General features: G+C 45.0%; 1 pseudogene and 1 gene segment (V, D, J or C); both read right to left on the bottom strand.

Annotated features, from left to right (window-relative positions):
- Positions 1-2715: 2715 nt before the first annotated feature.
- On the bottom strand, positions 2716-3144 carry LOC130030580 (immunoglobulin heavy variable 1-2-like; the record flags this gene model as incomplete). The annotated part of the segment is given in 2 exon segments: positions 2716-3020; positions 3099-3144. Coding segments are annotated over 2 exon segments (351 nt in total), but the record flags the coding sequence as incomplete, so codon positions are not given.
- Positions 3145-25085: 21941 nt separating this feature from the next.
- LOC130030702 (immunoglobulin heavy variable 1-8-like) lies at positions 25086-25527 on the bottom strand (annotated as a pseudogene).
- Between the last annotated feature and the right edge of the window lie 552 nt (positions 25528-26079).

The raw sequence follows: 26079 nt of genomic DNA on the forward strand, positions 1-26079 counted from the left end.
GATTCTCTAGTTTTTATTTCTGGGTTTTGTCACTTTTCTTTAGGTTCTTAAAACCAGGCTAATTTTAATGTTAAGAGTCCAGGCATTTCTCCCTCAGTATCTGTCCTCTCTGCCAACAGATACCAAGTGGAATTATTTGGTTATTCATTTTACATCTCAAAATACTTCCAATCTGGCTCAATAAATGGCATTTATTTCCTAGGGATTTTAATCACTTAATCACTTAACTTCCCATTAGTCATCAATTTGCTCGAGGGGGCGCCAGTAACTTCTCCATTTGTCCCTGTCGCGTGCTAGTGTAGCCCAATGGCATCTGTTCGCTCTGGGAACATGAAGCGCCTCAAACTGATCGTTCATGATCTTGACAAAGAAATCTGACCATCTGGTAGGTGGGCGGCCACGCAGTCTTTTGACATCCCGTGGAATCCAGTCAGTAACAGTTCTAGTCCAGCGGTCGTTTTTAAATCTCAGTACGTGACCAGCCCCCAGATGTGATTTTTGACACCTTGGCAAATGAGACAGCGTCCCTGACTCTTGATCGTCGACAGATGTCGGAACTCCGGATTTTTTCTCGCATTTGAGTGAAACGTGATATTCCAAGCATACCTCTTTCTATTCTTCTTTGGGAGACCTGAATAGCGTTCTCATCCTGTTTGCGCAGGGCCCAGGTCTCTGAGGCATATGTTAATGCAGGAAGAACAGTGGAATCAAAGAGCCGGAGGTTCTTCATCCTCTTAGCTATTTCTTCGACGTTCTTGAAGGCGTTCCAAGCCGATCTCTTCCTCCTGCGCAGCTCGGGTTCCAGGTCATTTGTCATGTTGACTTCTCGACCTAGGTATACATAGCTGTTGCATTCGGAGATGGTAGTTCCGTTGAGAGCGAATGGGGCATCAGGAACGAGGATGTTTCTCAAAAACATTGTCTTCGTAAGATTCAGCTGTAGTCCTACCTTTCCACACTCACAGTCAAAGTTGGCCAGCATTTGTGCCGCTTGGCTGATGTTTGGTGTTATTAAAACAATGCCATCAGCAAAGCGGAGGTGGTGTACTTGCCGACCATCTATCTTCACTCCCATTCCTTCCCATTCCAGTCGTCGCATGATGTTCTCGAGGGTGGTACTGAAGTGTTTCGGTGAAATGGTATCACCCTGCCAAACCTGTCTCTTGACATCTATGATCACTTCTTTGTAGAATGGTGAGATCCTGGTAGTGAATCCGCAATACAGCTCACGGAGGATCTTGATGTATTGAGTTTGAATGCCCTGATTGGCTAGGGCTTCAATAACCGCTTCCGTCTCAACAGAATCAAAAGCCTTCTTTAAATCAATGAACGTTAAACAGGGCGGCATCTTGAACTCCCAAGAAACCTTAATGAATTTGGTTATCGTTTGGATATGGTCGATTGTAACTACAACTGGTCTCATTCACCTAAGGATTTTACGGCAGGTGAATTAAGGTGCCACCTCTCCTCAGATGGAGGCGCTGGTTTCTGGCATTGCCAACAGGGTCCCCTTAACCTTGCTCAGGAACCACTGCTGCTGTCCCTCAGGGATCAGTTCCTCTGCACACATTCCCCTGGTGTCTCTGCACTCTCCGAGTGAAGCTTCTCCTCAGCACAAACATGACGCTTCCAAGGTTAGAGGTCACAAGGACAGATGGAGAGGCACGCACATTTCATGCTACTGCATCATGGTCACAGAGGATAGTCATAGCAAAGTTGGGAAAGGACACGGACAAGCTCTCATTACACAAAACCATGTGGCCCTTGACTTCTGACCGTGGCCATTATCCTAGTGTGACCTTCTCCACTCCCAGTGTCCAGTGGCGAGATTCCAGCTCAGGAATACAGAGATGCAAATACGCACACGGGACCTCACCCACAGCTTCTCAGAAAGGATCTCCCAATACCTGGATTCCATCTTAGAGAAAAGGATTTTCTGTTGGCACATAGCAGATGAATATGTGCATATTTAGATGCTTGGATTATTTCTATTTTACACATTAGTCCCAGGAATGTCCCTGTCTTTTCAGGCACAAACCACAGAAATGAGGTCAGGAAATGACTCTGATGCACCTGGGTCACTCTTCCCCACAGCTGGTGTCCTGTGTCCCATATCCTGCCAAGTGCCACCTGTGTGATGCTGAGAAGAGGAAATGAAGTTCAGCACAGAACTCTGTCCACTTAAATTTTCCAAAGAACAACTTTCTTTTGCCCTAAAATGTAGAATAATCAAAGATATTGCTGGAGCTGGAGCTATGGTCCCTAATCTACAATGGTCCCAGCACACACTGACATGTGTTAGCTCCTATGACAAGTGTGAAACACAAGGAGCTCAGCCACACATGAAACAGGAGTGAAGGACTGTTCTTGAGGAAACAGTCCAAGAACCTGCTAAGCCCCCCGCAAATCCTTAAAAGTGATTCTTCCTCTAGCGTCTGGGAAGCACAAGTGTGCAATCCAACAAGAATATATGAGTAACTGCAGGTATTCTAGAGAGAAGCCATCTTCATCTTGGCTGTTGCTGAAGGACAGAGAGAGATCCTGAGCCTTTCCCTCAAATGCAGCCTGGCCCTGTGAGCCCCATTCTGTGTATCAGACCCTGACTCTCTGAGGAGGAAGTCAGGAGGATCAGCGTCCCTGTCATCTCCTCACCCGGCAGAGCTGCCTCCCCCTCAGGTTTCTGACACACTCAGGATGTGGTTGTCACACTGTGTCACTCGCACAGTAATACATGGCCGTGTCCTCAGTGCTCAGCCTGCTTAGTTCCATGTAGGCTGTGTCCTTGGACTTGTCTGTAGTGAGTGTGAGTCTGCCCTGGAACTTCGGTGCATAGTATGTAGCACCAGAGTTAGGGTATATCCTTCCCATCCACTCGAGCCCTTGTCCCGGGGCCTGCCGCACCCAATGCATGTAGTAGTTGGTGAAGGTATATCCAGATGCCTTGCAGGAGGTCTTCACTGATGTCCCAGGTTTTCCCACCTCAGCCCCCGACTGCACCAGCTCTACCTGGGAGTTCACACCTGTGGACAGCAGATAGGAGTGGGTGTACTCTACTTGACTGGCACTGTTCCTTCACCCCAAGGCATGGGGACGCTTACCTGCAGTCACTGCCACAAGGAAGAGAATTCTCCAGGTCCAGTCCATGGTGGGGACCGTGTACTCAGGGGCTTCTGAAGGTGTGGCTGTGTCGGCTGTGTGATGTTCTCGGGACACAGACACATATGTATTTAACTCAGTGTCCCTCGTATAATTTGCATATTCATGAGGATGAGAATTCATAGATGAAGACCTGGTCCAACCTTAAAAGAGGCTGTTGGAAGTCACCGTGTCCATTATCAAGGGGAGTGAAGGGGTCCACGTTCTGATCCTTGTTTGAGGAAATGAGACTCTGTCCTGAATTCACTGAAACAAAAGTAGTAAAAAACGTCAAACTAAAAGAGGATTTAAGTCTTTAAGTAAAGACTTTAATAGCACTGTCCTCCTGTTGTTCATCGATTTTCTCAAGGGAGCCCAGTAACGTCTCCATTGTAAGACTTGTTGTTACTGTGTTTGGCATATCAAATATGTCACTGGGAGCTTTCCAGGCTTTTCTGTGTGGGCAGTATACTCTCGGTAGCTTGCTGGGCCCTCCAAGACGGGTGGAGGAATCGAGCCCAGGTCAGCCGCGTGCAAGGCCAACACTCTACATGCTATGCTATCGCTCTGGCTCAAAGAATTTAATAGAAACAAAAATATATTAAATGTTTTAAATTAATAAAGAGCTTTTCAAAAACCAGACGTGAGTCTAACACAGCTGCTAACAAGTTTATTCTATAACTGTGTTAGTAGGGCAACTATAAGTAAACAGATAATGAATATGATCGAATTAATGAAGTTTAATGGAACATATGACTTGAACTCTAATTTTTTCAGTGATGCAGAATAGCATTATTTAAAGAAATTTTCTTAGAGAAATGAAAGTGGAGAGAAAGAGAGATCCGTGTTCAAGAGAGCACCTGGGCTTCTCCAAATGGAAAAAATCCTTGAGTGCTGATTTCTGTTCATACATGTTAGAAGTCTGGAAAACATCTTTCCACCCAGCAGGAGGGAAAACCTGACCAAGTGTAACTCAGAGACTCACTTTCAGTTTCTCTGTGAATAGTAAGAAAGGGGGGATGGACAGAGAAGTAAATTAGGATTATCTAAAGAAATTTACTTAGAGATATGCAAGGAGAGAGAGAGGGGAGGGGAGGCACAGGATTATGGCAAGAAGGACAAAGACAGCCCAACTACAGAATCTGGTCATTATCACTTGAGCCATCCTTCTCCTTTATTGATCCCTAGGAACCTGTATGGGTTCTCTCTGTGTCTCTTTGTCTCTCTGTCTGTCTCCCTCTTAGGTGTATTGATTTCAATACAGACACTGAAACGTTATTTTGTATATCCCTTTTCCAACTGTTCTACATTTAGTTCTTATCCAGTGATCATATCTAACTATTCCTGTCATATTGATCCTTCTCTGTCCTTCACAAAACACACACTTGTAGCAAGCTTTCAACCATTGATCCGTCCCACTGTCCCCTGTTTCCTGTCATTGAATATTAATCTCATACCAAAGTTTATATCCCACAGAAGAGTGCATTTATTCTATACCTGTCTCTTTTCTTCTGACTCATTTCACTCAGACTGATACTCTCCATTTCCCTCCTTTTTTGGGGTCACACCCAGAAATGCACAGGAGTTACCCCTGCCTCATGCACTCAGGAATGACTCCTGGTTGTGCTCGGGAGACCGTATGGGATGCTGGGAATCGAACCTGGGTCAGCCGCATGCAAGGCAAACGCCCTACCCACTATGCTATTGCTCCAGTCCTCCTCTTCCCTCCTTTTATAAGCAAATTTCATGGTTTCATTTTTCCCGGTGACTGTACAGCATTCCATTGTGTAGATGTGTTGTATTTCATCCAGTCATCTGTTCTCAGATACTCAGGTTGTTTCAGAATAAGCTATTGTGAATATAATCTTGTGATGCTATAAACATAGACATGTCCATTTAGAAAATTTGGAAATATATTTCCAATTAGTGTTTTGGGTTCTTTGGGTCGATGCCAAGAGTGGAATTTCTGGGTGACATAGAACCTAAATTTTTAGCACACTGTGCAGTATCCAAATTTTTCCAAAGAGTTTGATCCCGTTAATATTTTTACCAGCAGAGAATGAGGATTTCATTTCCCCCACATCTATGCCAACACAGAATGTTTTGGTTCTTTGTGATGTGTGCCTTTCTCCCTGGTGTGAGATGATATCTCAATAGTTTTTTAATTTGCATTTTTCTGATAAGTGATATAGACAATTTGTTTATACCATTCTCTGCCTCAAATTCTACTTTAAGGATATATACGTTTAAAACCTCATTTTTAGATAGGCTTTATTTTTCTCTTAGTTTTTTCAAGTCCTTTGTATAAATTTTATTAATCCTACATAAGATAAGTGTCTGGGTCTTGCACAGGGACTATAAAACCCAGCTCCAGGAAGAGAACAGCAAAAAGTCTCCTGCCCCCGCACCTGGCTGTCCTCTCTGAGGACATCTGGGGGGGGGGGTTGAGTATCCCTCCCCTCCCCGAGCAGAGCTCCGGCAGCCGAAGACCTCCAGAACCAACCACCAACCATGCTGAGACCACTCTCGACACGCATGAAGGTACCGGCAGAGGAACAAAGGCATGCGGGTCATGGGGCTGAGATTTCCAAGCCTGCTCAGATCGGGGCTGAGCATCCTCCACCTAGATCCTCCATATTCCAGTAGGCAGGGGTCACACCCACCAACTGGCCCCCTGGCGCCATGTAATCCCATCAATGGCCAAGACCCAGAGACTATAAAACCCAGCTCCCGAAAGTGTGCTGCCGCGACATCTTATTATCTCATCTTGCTTTGGACAACTTGGCAGGCTTCGAATATAACCTGCCCACATGGCAGAGTCTGGCAAACTCCCCGTGGCGTACTCTATATGCCAAAACCCAGTAACAATGATGGGTCTCATTCTCCTAACCCTGAAAGGGCCTTGAATATGGCACTTTTTAAAATCTCAGGGCTAGGATGAAGGAGATGTTATTGGGGTCTGCTCGAGGCAATTGACGAACAACAGGATGATCGTGATTGTGACAAAAGATAAGTAGTGAGTTTTATTAATTCTACATAAGATGAGTAGTTAGCAGATATTTTTCCCCAGTTTTGGGGTTGTCTTTTGATAATGGTCATCATTTCATTTACTATAATTGGGCCATATTAAAAAAGTGGCATATTAAGTAACTGGCAGGCTACCAAATGTAAACTGCCCACACGGCAGAGTCTGGCAAACTCCCCGTGGTGTACCCAATATGCCAAATACCAGTAACAATGAAGGGTCTCATTCTCCTAACCCTGAAAGAGTCTTGAATCTCTGGGCTAGGACGAAGGAGATGTTAATGGTCGTGATCATGATCGTGATTTAAAAAGTGGCTGACAACTTAAAGCATGAAATGAGTAAAAACTTTGGCTCCACATTGATCCAAAATAGTTTATGGGAAGGAAATTGAAACAAGAAGACAGTGACCATATGTTTGTACTCAGGTGAAACACAAAACGTTTGTCATGGGCTGATCAAAATCACAAACCAAAATCACCTTCAGTGTTGGGTGCAGAAACAACCTAGTGAGTCAGTGACCACTCAGATGTAATTATAACCAATGTGGGTGGGTCATTGCAGGTTCAGAGTCAGGACACACCTCACGTGTCTTCACAGTACAGGGCTTCACTCAGCCTCTGTGCACACAGAAACGTCCTAGGTTGTGATTCCTCCTTCCACAAACACAAGGTGAAACAAAATCGACTCTGGACTCACTCTCCACTGCCTTCTCAGAGAGTCACCAGGGCTCAGCACTTCCTCCTCAGACTAAGATGAACCTAGGTTAATTTCTTTGTCTCCCGGAACCCAAAAGGATTAACTAGTGGAGGTGATAATAGTCGTATTCACGCAGCACCAAGTACAGTAGCCAAAATGCACACACAACACACAACCACAACGTTCAGTTCTGTTTGTTTCCTCATTCAGCTGTGGAGTCTATTCTTTCTCTCATTCAGTTCTGTTTGAAGGGCAGTGATCATTGTTTCCTTCCTTTTCTAAGACTCCAAAGTCTCCTTGTCCATATTTTCTTCAGGTCAGAGAGTACTGAGAGGATTGTTGCTCTACGCACACCCACAGAGCATCGGTTGTTCTGATGTTCTTATCTGGATTCAGTCCACATCCGTTAAACAATAGAATTATGTTTTCAAAGTTCCCGGTGCTCTGTGGGAGCAGAGCATGTAAATGCCTAGTAGTCAGGGCATGGATTGGGTGAAGTTCCTCCCCCCAAAAAACTATTTAGCTAGAGCTGTGACTCTAGTAACTTCTGGCAGCCAAAAAGCCTGTGGTATTTTCACAGTGGAACTGGGAGTACCAGACGTCAGTTGGCAGAAATAGCAGTAGTGCTGACGGGATATCACTGAGTGCTGACGGGGCATCACTGAGGCCTGTGACATTCCTTGGGGAACAGGCTTTAAAGAATATCATGAATTTATAGAAAACATCCCATGAGTCTCAGGAATATAAATTCTCAATCCAATTGTATAAAATTCAGAGCCCAGAACAAATCCTTGCATTTTTCATGTTGAATCTTTGGGAAAGGATTCCATCACCTGGAATGGAGCAAGGAAAATCTCTCCTGTGTAATCTCCGGGTGGCTAGGGAAGACCCAGGGGCTCTCCCCTTCACTGGCTAAGTTGGAAGCGGCTTGGGCCTCTCCCCCACCCTGGCCGGTCCATGTCCTGGGGTGATGGAGGAGCAAATGAGGGCCAACCCCGTTGACTGTTCAGTTGCCTTTTATTCCATTCTCCCCACGCGCCTGTTCCACTCTCTCTGAGCTCCGCATTCTAGTCTCACACTGGTCCTCATTCCTGTTTCTTCCTGACTCTCCTACTCTTCTCTCCACACTCCATCTTGCAGTCTGGTCTCTCTCTCTCTCTCCAGGCACCTGCTCCTGTATTCTTCTACATTCTTCTCACTCTGTTCCCCTTTCTAGTCTGTCTACGCTTCATCTTGCTGTCCTGCTCTCTGTCTCTCCAACTCTCTCGCTTCTCCAGTTCCCCAACACTGGGGGTAACAACCACACTCTTTCAGTAGCAAGATCAACATAAGAAAACCTTTCCTGACTGTCCATCAATCTCAAGGGCTGAAACACCATTTAGGGGTGTTCCTCTTCTCCTTAGTCCAGTAACTTAATTAACACCTTAATTAACATCATAATCCTACTTCTTAATATAAGTTATTTTGTATGGACACAGTAAGAGATACAATGAGTTTGTAGTGTGGCTCTCCCAGGAACATCTTGCCACGGACTGATATTATAGTGCTCAGGCCAGATTAATCTTTACTAACCCTAGGAGGAACAGAATATAGTTATTACTGTTTTGATCATGACAGAATTTGTCCATGACTATGCTCTTAACTTATAACAAAGTATTATGACACTTTGGCCAGGCCCATTTCGTGCCAGGGTAGCACATAGCTCACAGCTTGCCCTGGGCCCATCCAGTCCCTCTTCCGAACCCTGATTTTGGGGTGCTAAGAAGTAAGGGCAACTGAGGCTTAAGTAGAGAGAACAGATCTCCAGGAAGTAAAAATCATTCAGGGTCAGTTAACTCCCAAGTTACTAAAGCATAGCATTAACTGTCTTCTTGTGTCCATATAAAAAGGACATTGCTCTGAATTTACAATGCAAAGGACTTAAGAGGACAAAAACAATATTAACGAGTCAACAGAGAACAAAGAAAGAAGTTACAAATAAAAGCAGAGAAATGGGAGAACTTTGGTGGGAGCAACCCAATAAACCTAAGCTCTCTGCGGCAAGACAGAAAGGACAAACCAATGTTATCCTACACTCTACAACAAATGGTGTAATGAGAAAACAACACCACATACAAAGACAACAATAGAAGATAGACTGAATCCATATCTCACAGCAGATGTATAATTTCATTAAAAGTGGACTTATGGTTCAGCTTTGACAGCAGAATCCTTAAAATACACAGAGGAAAACCTCGACCAGTCTCTCCATGACACTAATCTTTATTTTTTTTTAATTTATTTTTTTTATTAGTGAAACACCATGAGGTACAGTTGTAGATTTACAATTTTTTGTGCTTGGGTTTCGATTATACAATGATCAGATACCCATCCCTCCACCAGTGCCCATTTTCCACCACCATGGATAATATCCCCCCGACCCCCACCCCCCCTTCCCCCCCTGCCTGACATTAATCTTTAAAGGGCTCATCTATAGTTTCATTTCATTGGCAAAGAGAAGAGAAACTGAAATAAATAAACGGAACTAAATCAGTTTTGCTCGAGCGGGCCCAGTAACGTCTCCATTGGAGACTTTGTTGTTACTGTGTCTGGCATATCGAATACTCTCGGTAGCTTGCTGGGCTCTCCGAGAGGGGCGGAGGAATCGAACTCGGGTCGGCCATGTTGGCCGCTTGAAGGCGAACGCCCTACCCGCTGTGCTATCACTCCAGCCATTACAAGATTTTAATGAGAATGTAAATGATATTAAAATTGAAGTAACAACTGACTGGAAGAAAATGTGTACCCACCAAACATCAGATATTCATAGCACTCACCAAGCTCAACATCAGAACAAATAGCACTGTAGCATTGTAGCACTGTCCTCCTGTTGTTCATCGATTTGCTCGAGGAGCACCAGTAACATCTCCCAACAAATTGTGAGACTTGTTGTTACTGTTTTTGGTATCGAATACATCATGGGTAGCTTGCCAGGCTTTGCCATGTGGGCAAGAAACTCTCGGTAACATGCCGGGCTCTCTGAGAGGGGCAGAGGAATTGATCCCGGGTCGGCCCGTGTGCGAGGCAAACACCCTACCATCTATGCATCACTCCAGCCCATCAGAACAAATAACACACGATAAAATGGTGTGGAAATAAATAGATTATTTACTAAAGCAACGTTTCTGTGGGCTGTAGACATATTAAAAAGTGTTTATCAACACTATAAAGGAAATGTTAATACAAAGGACAATGAAACTATCTCTTCCCGGTGAGAATAGGTTATATCAAAAATACTGAAAACAAATAGTTTTGGAAGGATGCCAGAGAAAACAACGTTTCTATGTTTGTGTGAACTAATCTAAGGAAAACACTTTAAGATTTATCTAACTAGTGAAAATAGAATCTCCAAGTTACAACTGATTCTATTTTTGGTAGCTTCACCCTAGCTTGAAAACAGTCATTTGAGAAAATACATGTAGACATATGTTTATTGCAGCGTTTAGAATAGTTGCCAAGGCATGGAAACAATCCTAATGCCTAATGACAACTTTATGGATAAGGAGTTTTGGTGTATATACACAATGGGATACTGTGCAGTTATAAGCAAAAACAAAATAGCAGCGTTTTCTGCTCCATGGATGGAACTAGAGGATATCAAATTAAGTGAAGTTAGTCAGAGGGAGAAGAATAAAGTCAGACAATCTTATTCACCTGTGGTACACAGAGAACAGAGCATCAGGATGGACAGGATCCAATGATAACGCCCCCTGCATCTTAACCACACTCTGGGGTTCCCGAGAGGAGTCAGGCGGAAGCTCAGATCCTTGGAAGGAGAGACCGAGCACAGGGGCCGCAGCAGAGTGTGGGAGTCTTGGGAATTTGTTGCTGGGAGAAGCGCAGGGAGTTTGTGACCCACCAGCATCAACACTCAGGCTATTGTCATCGTGTTCCCTCAGTGACAGTAAGAAGGGGAGGAGAGAAATCTCTCCATTCTGTGAAGAGAAAGATCTTGATTAAAAAAAAAATCAACCACACCTGACCTAGCAAGACATAACATTCTCTAATGGACTCTGAGAAAGGACGAGAAATAAGCAAATTTGTAATAGGAGAGAAAGCAATTATTAAAATATATTACAATGTATATAGGTGATATATTTAATTTTATTCATATATTTCAATTAAGTAGTAAAGAGGCCCACCTGTCCCAGCCTCTCTCCCCTCTCTTCTCTTGCCTCTGGAGCACAGCCCTGGAATCCCTGGATCACAGCACCCCCTGGTGGTCACAAACAACCCTGCAACTCTCCTGTCTCCCTCAGCAGGTTTGTGTCTGGGCTCACAGGGACTTGCCCTCACTGTGTGTATTTTGCACAATAATACACAGCTGTGTCCTCAGTTACTGAGTTACTCAGTTTTAGATAAAGTTGGTTCATGTAGGTGTCCCTGGAGATGCTGACTTGAGACTGAAGACTGGGTTTATAGTATGTACTTCCATGACTCCATATACCCCCAATCCAATTCAGTCCCTTTCCAGGGGCCTGGCCGACCTATTGTACATCATGGCTGGTTAGAGAAAATCTGGAGACAAAGCAGGTGAGGGACAGCCTTTGCGAGGGCATCAACAGGCTTGGTCCTGACTCCTGCAGCTCTACCTGGCACAGGACAACTGGGAACAGAGACCCACAGTGAGTCACGGGATCAGAAGCCCCATGCCCTGCCCACCTTAGAGCCTCTGTCTAGGATACACTCACAGCTGGGAGCTTCCACCAAAAAGAGGAGGAACCAGCGCTGATGCACGTTCCTACCCATGAGGTCCATGATCTCAGACACCGTGTAGGGGGAGAGGGAGTCCGTATTGGGGTGAGTGTGAACGTGGTTTTAATCCCGGGTCCCGAGTGAAGATTTGCATAGGGAAGCCTCTGTAGATAAAGGAGGGGATCCGGCGGAGGCTGTTGTGTGGGGTCCCTGGGAGGAGGTGCTGAGTGTGGCTCACAGCACTCAGGTTTGTCCCTGGGGCCCTGTCAGAGCCAGGCCTCTTCCTCCAGTACAGAAAACGTGCTGAGGAGCTCTCAGGAAGCAGGAGTTTCTCAGGGCGAAACGGCAGGTGGGGAGGAGAATCCCCCTTGTCTCGGGTCCCTGATGACCAAACCCAACCCCCCAAGGCCTCTACCCTTTAGACAGGCCCCTGACCCTCCGTGTCCCTGTGGTGGCTCCTGTTCTACCACTGCATATGGAATACCTGGGGCCTTACAGGCAGTGGAATTGTCCCTGTGAATTATGACTTGACCTGTTCTAATCCATGTCAATCAAATTTCACATTTTTTTAAAACTCAGCGCTCAGGTGCTCCATGGAATTATGAGTTGAGTTTTTACACACATTTATTTATTCATGTACCTTGGATAAAAATCCATTTTCCTTGAGCAGCTACACTCTAAAATAGTCAAGGTAGTTATGAGGGTGGATTTGTTCTTTCTCACTGGTGCTGAGCCTACTTAAGGACAAGGAAGATGCCTCACCTAGTGACCTTCCTGGTGTGGTTAGCGTGGCCAGGAGTCCCTCATCTCCTCTGTCCTGTATGTAACTCAGCACCAGAAGATAACCATGAACCTCAGGACCCTGTTATTGGGGTCATCACTACATAATCTCAGTCCCATCAGGTGCCTGGAAAGAGTTCATGGTGAGCCCTCAATCCCAAACTATTATACCTGGAACCTGGTCTTAATGCTCAGACTAACACATTTTATAAGGGCACAAGCATGCTGACCGTGAGTAGAGGATTGCCCTCTAACCACCTCCCAAATGCATGGAACCTGGACACAGGCTGTGTCACATACTTATACCCCGTAATTCCATGGAACACCCAAGAAACTAAGCACCAACATCCAATTATGATGAAGAAATTGAGAAGTTCTACAAGGAGCTGAAGAAGTTCTATAAAGAAGACCACACCTTCTACAGGATCATTGTCAGTGATTTTAATGCCAAGAGAGGACCAAGAAGATCAGCAGAAGAACTCCACATTGGGACCCATGACCTAGAATGGAATGAACAGGGTGAGAGACTGTCTGAGTTCATCATGTCGAACAAGACCATCCATAGTAACACACAGTTCCAGAAGGCAGAATCTAAACGTTGGACATGAGAGTCTCCCGGTGGACAGCTCCACAACGAAATTGATCACATCATATCCAATCGACGGTTTTGACTGACCAATGTTGCTCTTGTCCCAAACTTCCAAATGGGATAGGAACCACCGTCTCATGTGTAAAATTCTACTTCACAGATCAGGGAGAAAGGGCTGCAAAGTTTAGGAAGAGAATTCCCAGAACGACCAGCAATTGGGAGCTCCTTGGCAGTATTGCTGCAACATGGGAAGAGGTTGTCATTGACAACATCGTCAAAGAATACGACTGACTGGTTCAGGACCTCCATCATTGTGTGAGGTACACCGAGAGAGATAGCCACACAATAAAACACCTGTCTTCAAAAACTCTTAAGATTATTTGCCAAGGTGACTTGGCGCATGCCCCAGGCAACCACAAGCAAACGTCTGAGCTTGCAAAGCCGTGCAGAGAAGCAATCAAGGAAGACCTCAAAGAGAGAAGAGCAACAGTGCTTGTAGATGAGGCAGAAGCTGGGAAAAGTATTTGTAATCCGCCTGTCCTTCGCCAACTACAAGATCAAGATGACTGCCCTCCGACATCCTGATGAATCTATCACATCTTCCAGAAGGGCAATGGAGAAGATTATCCATGACTTCTACTCAAGTCTCTTCGATAGCCATGTCCACCTGCTGACATACCAAATTCCACAGGATGGATATGTCTTTACAAATGTTCTCCCTATCGAAATCTGACACGCCAGAGCCTGACAAGCTAGGCGTGGCGTACTCGATATGTCAAAAACAGTAACAATGAATGGTCCTCATTCTCCTGATCCTGAAGGAGCCCACAATATGTCGTCAAGCCACACTGACACATAACCCACATGACAGGGATGAATGGAGATGTTACTGGGCCCGCTCGAGCGAATTGGTGAACAAGGGGGTGATAGCGATTTTCACAGCAACTTGAGCAGGATCAATAGAATTGGAGCATCTTTGCACATGTTCATTTTTATGCACCACTAGCCTGATCCCTGAGTACTATAGGGGAGACAGACAGAGTACACCCAGGGGTGCCTCCACAACTAAAAAACACAGAAAATCCACCTTTGAATTTCTCTTTCTGATGAAATGACTCTTAAGCATTGCACTACCTCCACTACCCAGCCGTCGCCACACTCCAGGACGCTTTCTGGACCCACGTGGAAGCTCTGGCCAAGACTCATGCACGACTGAAGACCCACAGAACAAGATAAGCGGAACTCTCTGAGACCTTGGACTCCAGCTCTGCGGACCCAGGAACAGAGTTTCTCTGCTTGCTCCCACCAACCACAGGTGACAAAAGGATTCTAATCAGGAGGCCTACCCTACCCTGCCCTCTCTGCTTCTATCAACCACCCACGGATCGGATCGCGCACAGAAGACCCAGCATACCCAGATAAATACCCCACTGGCAGACTTCCACTATCGACACTACCTTCACTACCCAGCCATCGCCACACTCCAGGACGCATTCTGGACCCGCGCAGCCACTTCGCGGTCACACGACACATTATAAGACACTAAATACCCATCTTTCGGAATTGTCATACCATATTTGATAGGGTTAAAATATGGTAACACCTACAAGGGTGATTAGAGGTCGCCCAAAAGCCTCTATCCCTCTCGGAAAGACTGGCAAGCTACCGAGAGTATTCCGCCCGCACAGAAGAGCCTGGCAAGCTATCTGTTGTGTATTCGATATGCCAAAACCAGTAACTACAACTGGTCTCATTCACCTGACCATGAAGGCTTCACCGACATGGCAGCACGGAGAAGGATGACAAAGGAGAGGCCGACAAAATCTCAAGGCCGAACTAGGCTGCCACAACAAAGGAAGACAAAAATCATCGTCTGTACTTTAAATGCACATTCGCTAGCATCAGATGCATCCATCCAGGACCTGATGGTACGAGCGCGAATGATCAAGTATGACATCATTGGTGTGACCGAGACAAGAAGGCACGAAACTCACCATGCCGTTTTCGACACTGGAGAAGAATTGTTCCTCGGAACATGCGATAAAAGAGGTGTCGGAGGCGTCGGTGTCCTTGTCAACACAAACTTGGCCATGAGCATTGATTCATTCGAATGCCTAACAACACGAATCGGACGTTTATATTGGAATAGATGAGGAACACTGCCTGCAGTTTCTATCGTCGTTGTCTATGCACCAACATCTCATTATGATGAAAGAGAAATCGAGAAGTTCTACACGGAGCTGGAGAAGTTCTATAAAGAATACCACACCTTCTACAAGATCATTGTGGGTGATTTTAATGCCAAGATAGGACCCAGAAGATCAGCTGAAGAACTTCACATTGGGACCCATGGCCTAGAATGGAACAAACAGGGTGAGAGACTGTCTGAGGTCATCATGTCGACCAGGACCATTCATGGTAACTCACAGTTCCAGAAGGCAGAATCTAAACGTTGGAAAAGGGAGTCTCCCAGTGGACGATTCCACAACGAAATAGACCACATCATATAAAATTGGCGGTTTTGCCTGACCGATGTCGCTGTTGTCCCAAAATTTCGAACGGGATCGGACCACTGTCTCCTTCGTGCAAAATTCTACTTCACAGAGCGGGGAGAAAGGGCTGCAAAGTTCAAAAAGAGAACTCCCAGAACGACCACCAACTGGGAACTCTTTGGCACTATTGAGGCAACATGGGAAGATGCCATTGTTGACAACATTGACGAGGAATATGATCGACTGGTTCAGCATCTCCATGATTGTGTGAGGAACGCCGAGAGATATAGCCACAAAAAAACGCCTGTCTTCAAAAACTCTTGAGCTTATTCGCCAGCGTGGTTTGTCACATGCCTCAGGCAACCGCAAGCTAACGTCCGAGCTCACAAAGCAGTGCAGAGATGCGATCAAAGAAGACCTCAAAGAGAGAAGAGCAGAAGTACTGGTAGATGCGGCAGAAGTCAGGAAAAGTATTCGTAACGCCCACCTGTCCTTCGCCAACTACAAGACCAAGATGACTGCCCTCCGATGTCCTGATGGATCCAACACATCCCCCAGAACAGCAATGGAGAAGATTATGCATGACTTCTACTCAAATCTCTTCAATAGCCATGTCCACTTGCCGACATACCAAATTCCACAGGATGGATATGTCGTTCCCAACGTTTTCCCTTCCGAAATCCGACACGCCATTTCGTCGGTAAAAAACAAACAGCACCCGGCCCAGACAAGGTCAGACCTGAACACCTGAAGAACCTGCCGTCAGTACTCATCAATACACTGGCTCGGCTCTTCACTAGCTACCTGTCTGAATGCAAGGTTCCATCACAATGGAAAACCTGCAGGACCGTACTACTGTTCAAAAACGGAGACATCCATGATATTGACATCTATCGCCCGATCTGCCTATTGTCTGTCATCTACAAGTTGTTCACTCGAGTCATTCTAAATAGGATTGGCAGAACACTAGATGAAGGACAACCATGCTAGTAAGCCAGGTTCCGCAAAGGATTCAGCACCATTGACCATATAAACATGATAACCAAGCTCTTTGAGGTTATTCAGGAGTTCACGATGCCGCTCTGTTTAACGTTCATTGATTTAAAGAAGGCCTTTGATTCTGTTGAGATGGAAGCGGTCATTGAAGCCCTAGTCAATCAGGGCATTCAAGCCCAATACATCAAGATCCTCCGTGAGCTGTATTGCGGATTCACTACCAGGATCTCACCATTCTACAAAGAAGTGATCGTTGATGTCAAGAGAGGGGTTCAGCAGGCTGATACCATTTCACCGAAACTCTTCAGTGCCACCCTCGAGAACATCATGCGACGACTGGGATGGGAAGGAATGGGAGTGAAGATAGATGGTCGGCAACTACACCACCTCCGCTTTGCTGATGACATTGTTTTAATAACACCAAACATCAGCCAAGCGGCACAAATGTTGGCCGACTTTGACCGTGAGTGTGGAAAGGTAGGACTACAGCTGAATCTTACGAAGACAATGTTTATGAGAAACAGCCTTGTTCCTGACGCCCCATTCGCTCTCAATGGAACGACCATCTCCGAATGCAACAGCTATGTCTACCTAGGTCGAGAAGTCAACATGACAAATGACCTGGAACCCGAGCTGCGCAGGAGGAAGAGACCGACTTGGAATGCCTTCAAGAACGTCGAAGAAATAGCTAGGAGGATGAAGCATCTCCGGCTCCGGGCACATCTCTTTGATTCCACTGTTCTTCCTGCATTAACATATGCCTCAGAGACCTGGGCCCTACGCAAACAGGATGAGAATGCTATTCAGATCTCCCAAAGAAGAATAGAAAGAGCTATGCTTGGAATATCACGTTTCACTCAAATGAGAGAAAGAATCCGGATTTCCGACATCCATCGACAATCAAGAATCAGGGACGCTGTCTCATTTGCTAAGGTGTCAAAAATCAGATGGGCTGGTCATGTAATGGGATTTAAAGAGGACCGCTGGACTAGAGCTGTTAGTGACTGGATTCCACGGTATGTCAAGGACCTCATGACCACCCACCTCCCAGATGGTCAGACTTCCTCATCAAGATCATGAATGATCGGTTTGATGCTCTTCATATTCCCAGAGCAAACAGATGCCATTGGACTGCACTAGCACGCAACAGGGACAAATGGAGATGTTACTGGCGCCCGCTCGAGCAAATTGAAGACTAATGGGAAGTTAAGTGATTAAGTGATTAAGTGATTAAGTGATGGCTAGCGATGTGGAGCATTTTCTCATATGCCTTTTGGCCATCTGTATTTCTTTTTTGAATAAACTTCTGTTTATTTCTTCTCCCCATTTTTTGATGGGGTTGGAAGTTATTTTCTTGTAAAATTCTACTAGTGTCTTGTATATCCTGGATATTAATCATTTATCAGACGGGTCAGTTGATCACTTGATATCCCATTACTCACCTATTTGCTCGAGCGGACACCAGTAATGTCTCCATTCATAAGTGTCACATGCTAGTGTAGCCCAATGGTGTTTGGTCGATCTAGGAGCGGGAAAAGCTTCAAACCGATCGTTCAGGGTCTTCACAAAGAAGTCTGACCATCTCGTAGGTGGGCGGCCAGGCAGTCTTTTGATGTCCCTGGAATCCAGTCTATAACTGTTCTAGTCTAGCGGTCTTCTCCAAATCTCATCACGTGTCCAGCCTATCTGATTTTCGTTGCCTTGGCAAATGAGACAGCATCCCTGATTCTTGACCATTGACGGAGGTCAGAACTCTGGACTTTTTCTCTCATTTGTGTGAGGCGTGATACTTTAAGCATAGCTCTTTCAATTCCTCTTTGGGAGACACGAATCGTGTTCTCATCCTGTTTTTGTAGGGTTCAGGTCTCTGAGGCGTATGTTAATGCAGGAAGAACAGTGGAATTCAAGAGATGTGCTCAGAGCCAGAGATTCTTTTACTTCCTAGCTCTTTCTTCGACACTCTTGAAGGCGTTCCAAGAGTGCCAAAACCAGTAAATACAATGTGTCTTATCAGATAGGTATTGGGTAAATATTCTTTCCCATTCTTTGGGCTCTTTCTGTATTTTGGTCACAGTTTCTTTTGAAGTGCAGAAACTTCTTAGTTTGATGTAATCCCATTTGTTTATGTTTGCTTCCACTTGCATGATCAGTGCTGTTTCATCCTTAATGATGCTTTTATCTTCAATGTCGTGGAGGGTTCTGCCTACATTTTCCTTCATGAATCTTATGAATTCATGTCTGATATTGAGGTCTTTAATCCACTTTGATCTGACTTTTGTGCTTGGCCTCAGAGTTCATTTTTTTTTTGTAGATAGCTATCTAGTTTTCCCAGCACCACTTGTTGAAGAGGCTTTCCTTGTTCCACTTCACGTTTCTTGATACTTTGTCAAAGATTAAGTGATCATATATTTGGGGGTCTGTGACAGAATATTCAGCTCTGCTCCATTGGTCTGCGGGTCTGTTTCTAGCCCAATACCATGGTGTTTTAATTACTACTGTTTTATAGTAGAGTTTGAAGTTGGGGAAGGTGATGCCACCTATCTTCTTTTTCCCAAGGATTTCTTTAGCTATTCTTAAAGGTTTATTGTTCCATATGAATTTAGGAGTGTTTTGTCTATTTCTTTGAAAAATGTCATGGATATCCTGAAAAGAAAAATAGGGAACGCATTAAATTTGTATAGTGCTTTAGGCAGCATTGCCATTTTGATAATGTTAATCCTCCCCATCCATAAGCAGGGGATGTGTTTCCATTTCCTAGTATCCTCTTTCATTTCTTGAAGTAGTGTTTTGTAATTTTCCTTGTAAAGGTCCTTCACCTCTTTGGTTAAGCTGATTCTGAGGTACTTGATTTTCTGAGGTACTATTGTGAACGGGATCGTTTTTTTAATGTCTCTTTCTTCTCTTTCGTTATTTGTATATAAGAAAGCCAATGGACTTTTGGGTGTTGATTTTGTAGCCTGCCACTTTACTATACCGACCTATTGTTTCTTGGGGCTTTTCTGTAGAGTCTTTAGGGTTTTCTAAGTATAGTATCATATCGTCTGCAAATAGTGATAGCTAGACCTTTTCCTTTCCTATCTGTATGCCCTAGATTTCTTTTTCTTACCTAACTGCTATGGCCAGGAGTCCAGTATTATATTGAATAGGAGTGGTGAGAGCGGGCAACCTTGTCTTGTTCCCGATCTTAGAGAGATAGTGTTTAGTTTTTCCTCATTGAGAATGACACTTGCCGTGGACTTGTGGTATGTGGCTTTGACTATATTGAGAAAATTTCCTTCGATGCCCATTTTGCTGAAGGTTTTCATCATAAACGGGTGCTGGATCTTGTCAAGTGCTTTCTCTGAGTCTATTGATATGATCATATGGTTTTTCTCATTTCTTTTATTTATATGATTAATTATGTTATTTGACTTGCGAATATTAAACCATCCTTGTATCCCTGGGATAACTCCTACTTGGTCATGGTGTATGATCTTTTCGATGAGTCGTTGGATTCTATTGACTAATATTTTGTTGAGGATTTTGTGTCCGTGTTCATCAGGCATATAGGCCTATAATTCTGTTTCTTTGTGGTATCACTGTCTGCTTTTGGTATTAGGGTGATATTTGCTGCATAGAAACTGTTTGGAAGTGTTTCTGATACTTCAATTTCTTGGAAACCCTTAAAGAGGATTGGGAGTAAGTCCTTTTTAAAGATTTGGAATAATTCAATAGTGAATCCATCTGAGCCAGGCGTTTTGTGCTTGGGGAGACTTTTTATTACCATTTCAGTTTCCTTGATGGTGTTATGTCTGTTCAGGTATTCCAGGTCTTCTTGGTTCAGCCTTGGGAGGCAATAGAGATCTAGGAATTTATCCATTTTCTTGAGGTCTTCTTGTTTCGTGGCATAAAGATTCTCAAGGTAATCTCTAAGGATCCTTTGAATTTCTGTAGTTTCTGTTGTATGTCCCCCTTTTCATTTCTGATTCTGTTTATTAGGGTTTTCTCTCTCCCTTTTTTTGTGAGTCTTACTAGAGGTTTATCGATCTTGTTTATTTTCTCAAAGAACCAGTTCTTGTTTTCGTTGATCTTTTGCATTGGTTTATAGGTTTCCGTCTTGTTTATTTCTACTCCAAGCTTTATTATTTCCTTCCTACTGCCTGGGTTGGGCTCCTTTTATTGGTCCTTCTCCAAGTTCTTGAGCTGTGAGGTTAGTTTACTTATGTGGGCTCACTCCTCCTTCCTGAGGAATGCTGGTAGAGCTATAAAATTTCCTCTTAACACAGCTTTTGCCCTGTCCCAATAAGTTTTGGTAACTTATGTCCTCATTTTCGTTCGGGGGTACCTGGGTGCATGCAGAAAGAAGCTACCTGGAACTTGGAGCTATAGATGGACATTGTGTGCCTTGGTTCCCATCCCTCGCAGTTCCAGGTGAAAAACTGGCCGGGAGGGGCTTCTTGGTCCCAGGCAGCCACAGCTCCAGGGAAACTGACATTTTTAAAAATTTTATTAACTATGTTACAACTAACTTTAAAAATTTGTCAGAAATGCCATAAAGTCTGCACATAGATCTTGTTTACAGCACTGGCACTGTGCAAGCGTTGCCACAGAACAGTGTACTGATCACTCACCCTAGGAGCTATGTGTTGTCCCAGTAATTCCTCTTTCCCACCCTACCCAGCCTCCCACATGCTGCCAGACCATTCATGAAGGTTATAAGGGTCAGGGAGACACTGATTCATTGCTAAGGAGTGATCCACTGTATCAACATATTGAGTTTGTTTTTCAACACATGGATGTGCAGCTGGAATTTGCTCAGTGCCTGGCTGTTATAAAGATATTTAGTCTCACTCTTTAGATTTAGGAGAAGACAGGTTGATAGCATTATGAAAAAAATAATAAAATTAAGTTAGGAAGCAGCAGAAGAACAAATATATTTTACTTCTCAGAGAACTGAAGTCTTGGTGCCAAACACAAAGTGGAGATGGGAAAACTCAGACCCTCCTTTAATTTACCACCGTAGTGTCAAAGACTAGGGTGCCTTTTTCCTATGTCCCCCAGGGTCAGTCTCAAAAGGTGAGACAGAATCTGTGGCATTTCCTGGTTGCAAGTTATCCACAAAAGCCTTGACCAAGGAAATAGCCTGAAAGGTTTTTAATTGATTTTTTTAAAAAATATGTGACAGCGAGGGGAGGTCAGAGGTGATGGGCCACTCCTGGTGGTGCTCAGGCCTTATTCCTGACTCTGTGCACAAAGAAACACTCTTGAGGGGATCAGGATTTGTGTGTTGGAGCGACAAAAATAATATCAGGTTGCTCAGGCCAAATGCAAGGCAAGGCCCTGCCCATTGTGCCATCTCTCTGGCCCCAGTTTGACCATTTATTGAACACAAAATCTGCTCCACAACCCAAGCACCTTAGCTCCAAACACATAAACCACTGTTTCCCTTAATACGTGTAAGAGTTAGATAGCTTAAGAGCAGGATTGGGATATTCACACAGCTGTGACCATAGGGTGATCACACAATCAGCAATCACATTTAAAGCATGACACAGTGATGGTAATTTCCTACTCTATTCTTGCATGGAGCACAGCCCGGAGAGTTTTCTAATCTTGCCTGCCTTAGAATCCCTTTAGAGAGTCCCAGAATACTCAGGGGACCACCCCCAACTTTGGGCTCATTATTAAGGGGACGGTGTCCACTGGATGCGTGGAGGTGTTGGAGTTCTCCTTGGCACAGCCCTTTGGCCACTAGAGGACATTGGACCTTAGAGAGTTTCCCAAACCCCATCTTTTTTGACATTTCTAATAATAATGTAGATTAATGGGACTTTATTTGTTGTTTACCAGTGGGAGAGAGACATCTCTGGTGTCAGCAATACTTCAACCTTGCCTCTGCCTTGGAGCATCAAGGCCATTGCTCCAGCTGCTTCTTCAAGGCATAACAATCCCCTGCTTCTCTCTGCCACCTGCTTCTTAGTGCACACAGGCATTTTCCCTCAGCCTCTATGGACCCACAGCTCTCCTAATAATCTGTCATATGACTAATGGTCAATGACCCATGTGGGCAACTATGTCTCAGCCAAGTTGCACTCATGAACCTTTGAGTGTCTACTGCCCAAGACAGATGGACCATCTCCTTGCTCCCAGAGTCCCTGTACTTATGAGATAACTACGTGCATGGAGATGGGGGTCCAAGCATTTGATCAATGGCCTCTGCAAGGGGGACGTTTCCCCAGTCCCAAGGAGAAGTTCCTCACTTCATGATGAAACCTCATCAGGGAAGACAGGGCATGGAAGAAACTATCTGGGATTTTTTTTTTTGCTTTTTGGGTTACACCCGGCGATGCTCAGGGGTTACTCTTGGCTCATGCACTCAGAAATTGCTCCTGGCGGTGCTCAGGGGACCATATGGGGTGCTGGGAATCGAACCTGTGTCGGCCATGTTGGCTGCGTGCAAGACAAACGCCCTACCCGCTGTGCTATCACTCCAGCCCCTATCTGGGATTTTTGAACTCAACACCTTTGAGAGGAGAGGAGTTTCCTGAGACTCTAGAAAGGGCAGAAAACATGCCCTCAGTGTCAGCCAAAACATTGCCTTTCTTCCTGTCATTTAGAATGTGACCTGAGGGTCCCCTATAGAGATGTTGAACACAGGAGCCTGTGTGCCTTGGCCTTCCCCAAAACAGGAAACTGAAAGTCTCCTCCAGGGACTGAATGAGGGTAACTGAGGTTCCTGTGTGTCCCAGGACACAGAAACATGGTTAGACATTGGTCAGGCTAGGAGACTCCCCCACACCTCTGTTCACCAGGGAGCACTTCCTGTCCCAGTGCCCTTTCTGTGTGCAGATGGGACAACCATTCTGAGCCCCTGGGACTTGGTGCAGGACCTGATAGATTGAAACAGGTTCAAGTCTTGGAGTTCAGGGAATCGGATGTTGTGAGGATTCAGAGATTGAAGTCAGGGTTAAAGCCCCTTTCCCCAAAACTCAACTGTGTGGATCAGTTCTCCTATTGTGCTGCTCTTAGCCATTGTTGCTATCTTGCTGTGTATCCTTTAAGCCCATATTATGAGACAGATGATTCTTTATCTCTCCCTTTTCTGCTGACTGGTTCACTCAGCATGATATACTCTAGTTTTTCCTGTGTTTCATAAAGTTGAGTGATTTTCAACTCAGTAAGCACGGTAAGGCCCACAGAGGGTAGACAGACTCTTTCCAAGTGTTCCTCATGTATGTAAAATTTATTAGTAAAATGTATTCAGAGCAATGCCTCAGACTTTCTGGATCCAGTTGGAAGTGTGTAACACTAGGAGAGTTGTAAAAATTCTCCGAGGGTGGCCAGGGGGTGGCCCCAACGGCTCTTCCCCTGGCCGCCCAGGATTCTGGGATACCCAGGACACTCTCCCAGCCCTGGCCATGGGGCAGACGGTGCATGAAGTGAGAACCAAGCCAGTTGATTGATCAGGTGCTTTTTATTCCATTCTCATCCCCCTTCACTCCTCTCTCTCTCTCTCTCTCTCTCTCTCTCTCTCTGTCTCTCTCTCTCTCTCTCCTCTCTAGGGCCCCAGTCTGGAATTCCTGGTCCTTCTCGCTCTGTCTCTGGCCCTTATCCCCCAGCCAACTCTTACAGTCTAGTTAAATCCCAAAACCATGAGAGACTGGACTCACACATAGGTGTGGTCACACTCGTTAGCGTTAAATTTCTCTCCCTCAAGGGATGCTGCTTCTAGGACAGAGTCTCTTTCAGCAGGAATCCCATGGGTGTGTTTCTCCTCTCCTTGTACAACAAACATATGAACATTCAAAATATTAATCATTTTGAATGAACACAGTGAGAGATGCATTAAGCTTATAGAATTGCTCTCCTGGGGTCATCCCAATCATAGCCTACAGTGCTCAGGCCAGATTAGTCTTTCTTATCCCTAGCAGGGTCCTAGTATCATCGCTACTTTTGGGTCATGACAGCATTTGTCCAGGATCAAACTCTTAACTTATAGTTAAGAATTGTGGCACTTTGGTCAGGCCCATCTCGATGCCAGGGTAGCACATAGCACATACCGTTTGACCTGGTTCCATCCAGTCCCTCGTTCGGATGCTGCTTTTGGGGGCACTAGGAATTGAGGATAACTGAGGCTTAAGTTGAGAAAATCGATGCCTGAGAATGAATAATATTAGAAGTCAATGAAATCCCATGTTACAAAAGCATAATATTGTCTTCTTGTGTCTATACAAAAGGACATTCTTTTAAAGAAATTCATCTCAGAGAAAAGGATTTCTTACAGAGACAGAATTTTAAACAAAATGTGGAGCAATGGGGTTCTGCCATGGGTAGACCTAAAGTTCAGAAACCTGCAATGACCCCAGCTCAAACTTCCATGTGGTTCTTCATGTACGATCGGGGGTGATTCTCACAAAATCCTAGGAGAAAATACGAATAACACTGGGTATTCTAGAGAGAGATCATGTTCCTCTTGGCTGTTGCTGAAGGACAGAGATACTGAGCCTTTCCCTCGGATGAAGCCTGGCCCTGTGAGTCCCATTCTGTGTCTCAGACCCTGACTCTCTGAGGAGGAAGTCAAGGATCCGCATTCCTGTCATCTCCTCACCAGGCACAGCTGCCTCCTCCTCAGTTTTCTGACACTCTCAGGATCTGTTTGTCACACTGTGTATTTCGCACAGTAATACACGGCCATGTCCTCAGTGCTCAGCCTGCTCAGTTCTATGTAGGCTGTCTCCTTGTACATGTTAACAGTGAGTGTGAGTCTGCCCTGGAACTTCGGTGCGTAGCTTGGAGCACCAGTGTTAGCGTTTATCCATACCATCCACTCGAGCCCTTGTCCCGCCGTCTGCCTCACCCAGCTCATTATCGTAGCTGCTGAAGGTGTATCCGGATGCCTTGCAGGAGATCTTCACTGATGTCCCAGGTTTTCCAACCTCAGCCACCGACTGCACCAGCTGTACCTGGAAGTTTACACCTGTGGACAGCAGACATGAGTGGTTGGACTCCACCTGACTGGCCTCGTTCCCTCAGCCCAAGGCATGGGGACGCTTACCTGCAGCCACAGCCACCAGGAAGAGAATTCTCCAGGTCCAATCCATGGTGGGAACCGTGTACTCAGGGGCTTCTGAAGGTGTGGGTATGCCTGATGTTTGAGGTTGTTAGGACACATGCATATCTGCATTTAACTCAGTATCCCTTGCATACTTTGCATATTAATGAGGAGGGAGAACTCATAACTTAAGGCCTGGTCCAACCTGTGAAGGGGTTGGTGGAAGCCTCCATGTCCATCTTCAAGGGGAGTGAATAGGTCCACATTCTGACCCTTTTTTGAGAAGATGAGTCCCTGTCCTGGAACACAGACAGGGACTGACGTTATTTCTGGGATCCTGTAACTCCCGAAGGCATACTACAATGAGACTACAAAACCAACCTAATGCCCCAGAGGTTTCCATTGGGGATATTAAGAAGTCCACAAACACCTCCTGCATACAGATTTTACTGCCTTATCAATATGATAAATGTTCCTCCCCAAACAGTTAAGTATGCACAATTTAACCTTCTGTGTCTTATGCTTATTTTTGTTTTGGTTTTCTCAACAAAACAAAATTTATTTTTCTGGTGTTTTAAAAATGCTTTTATTTATCATTTTT

This window comes from Sorex fumeus, unplaced genomic scaffold, assembly GCF_029834395.1.
Source record: "Sorex fumeus unplaced genomic scaffold, SorFum_2.1 ptg000044l, whole genome shotgun sequence".
NCBI classification, from domain to species: domain Eukaryota; kingdom Metazoa; phylum Chordata; class Mammalia; order Eulipotyphla; family Soricidae; genus Sorex; species Sorex fumeus.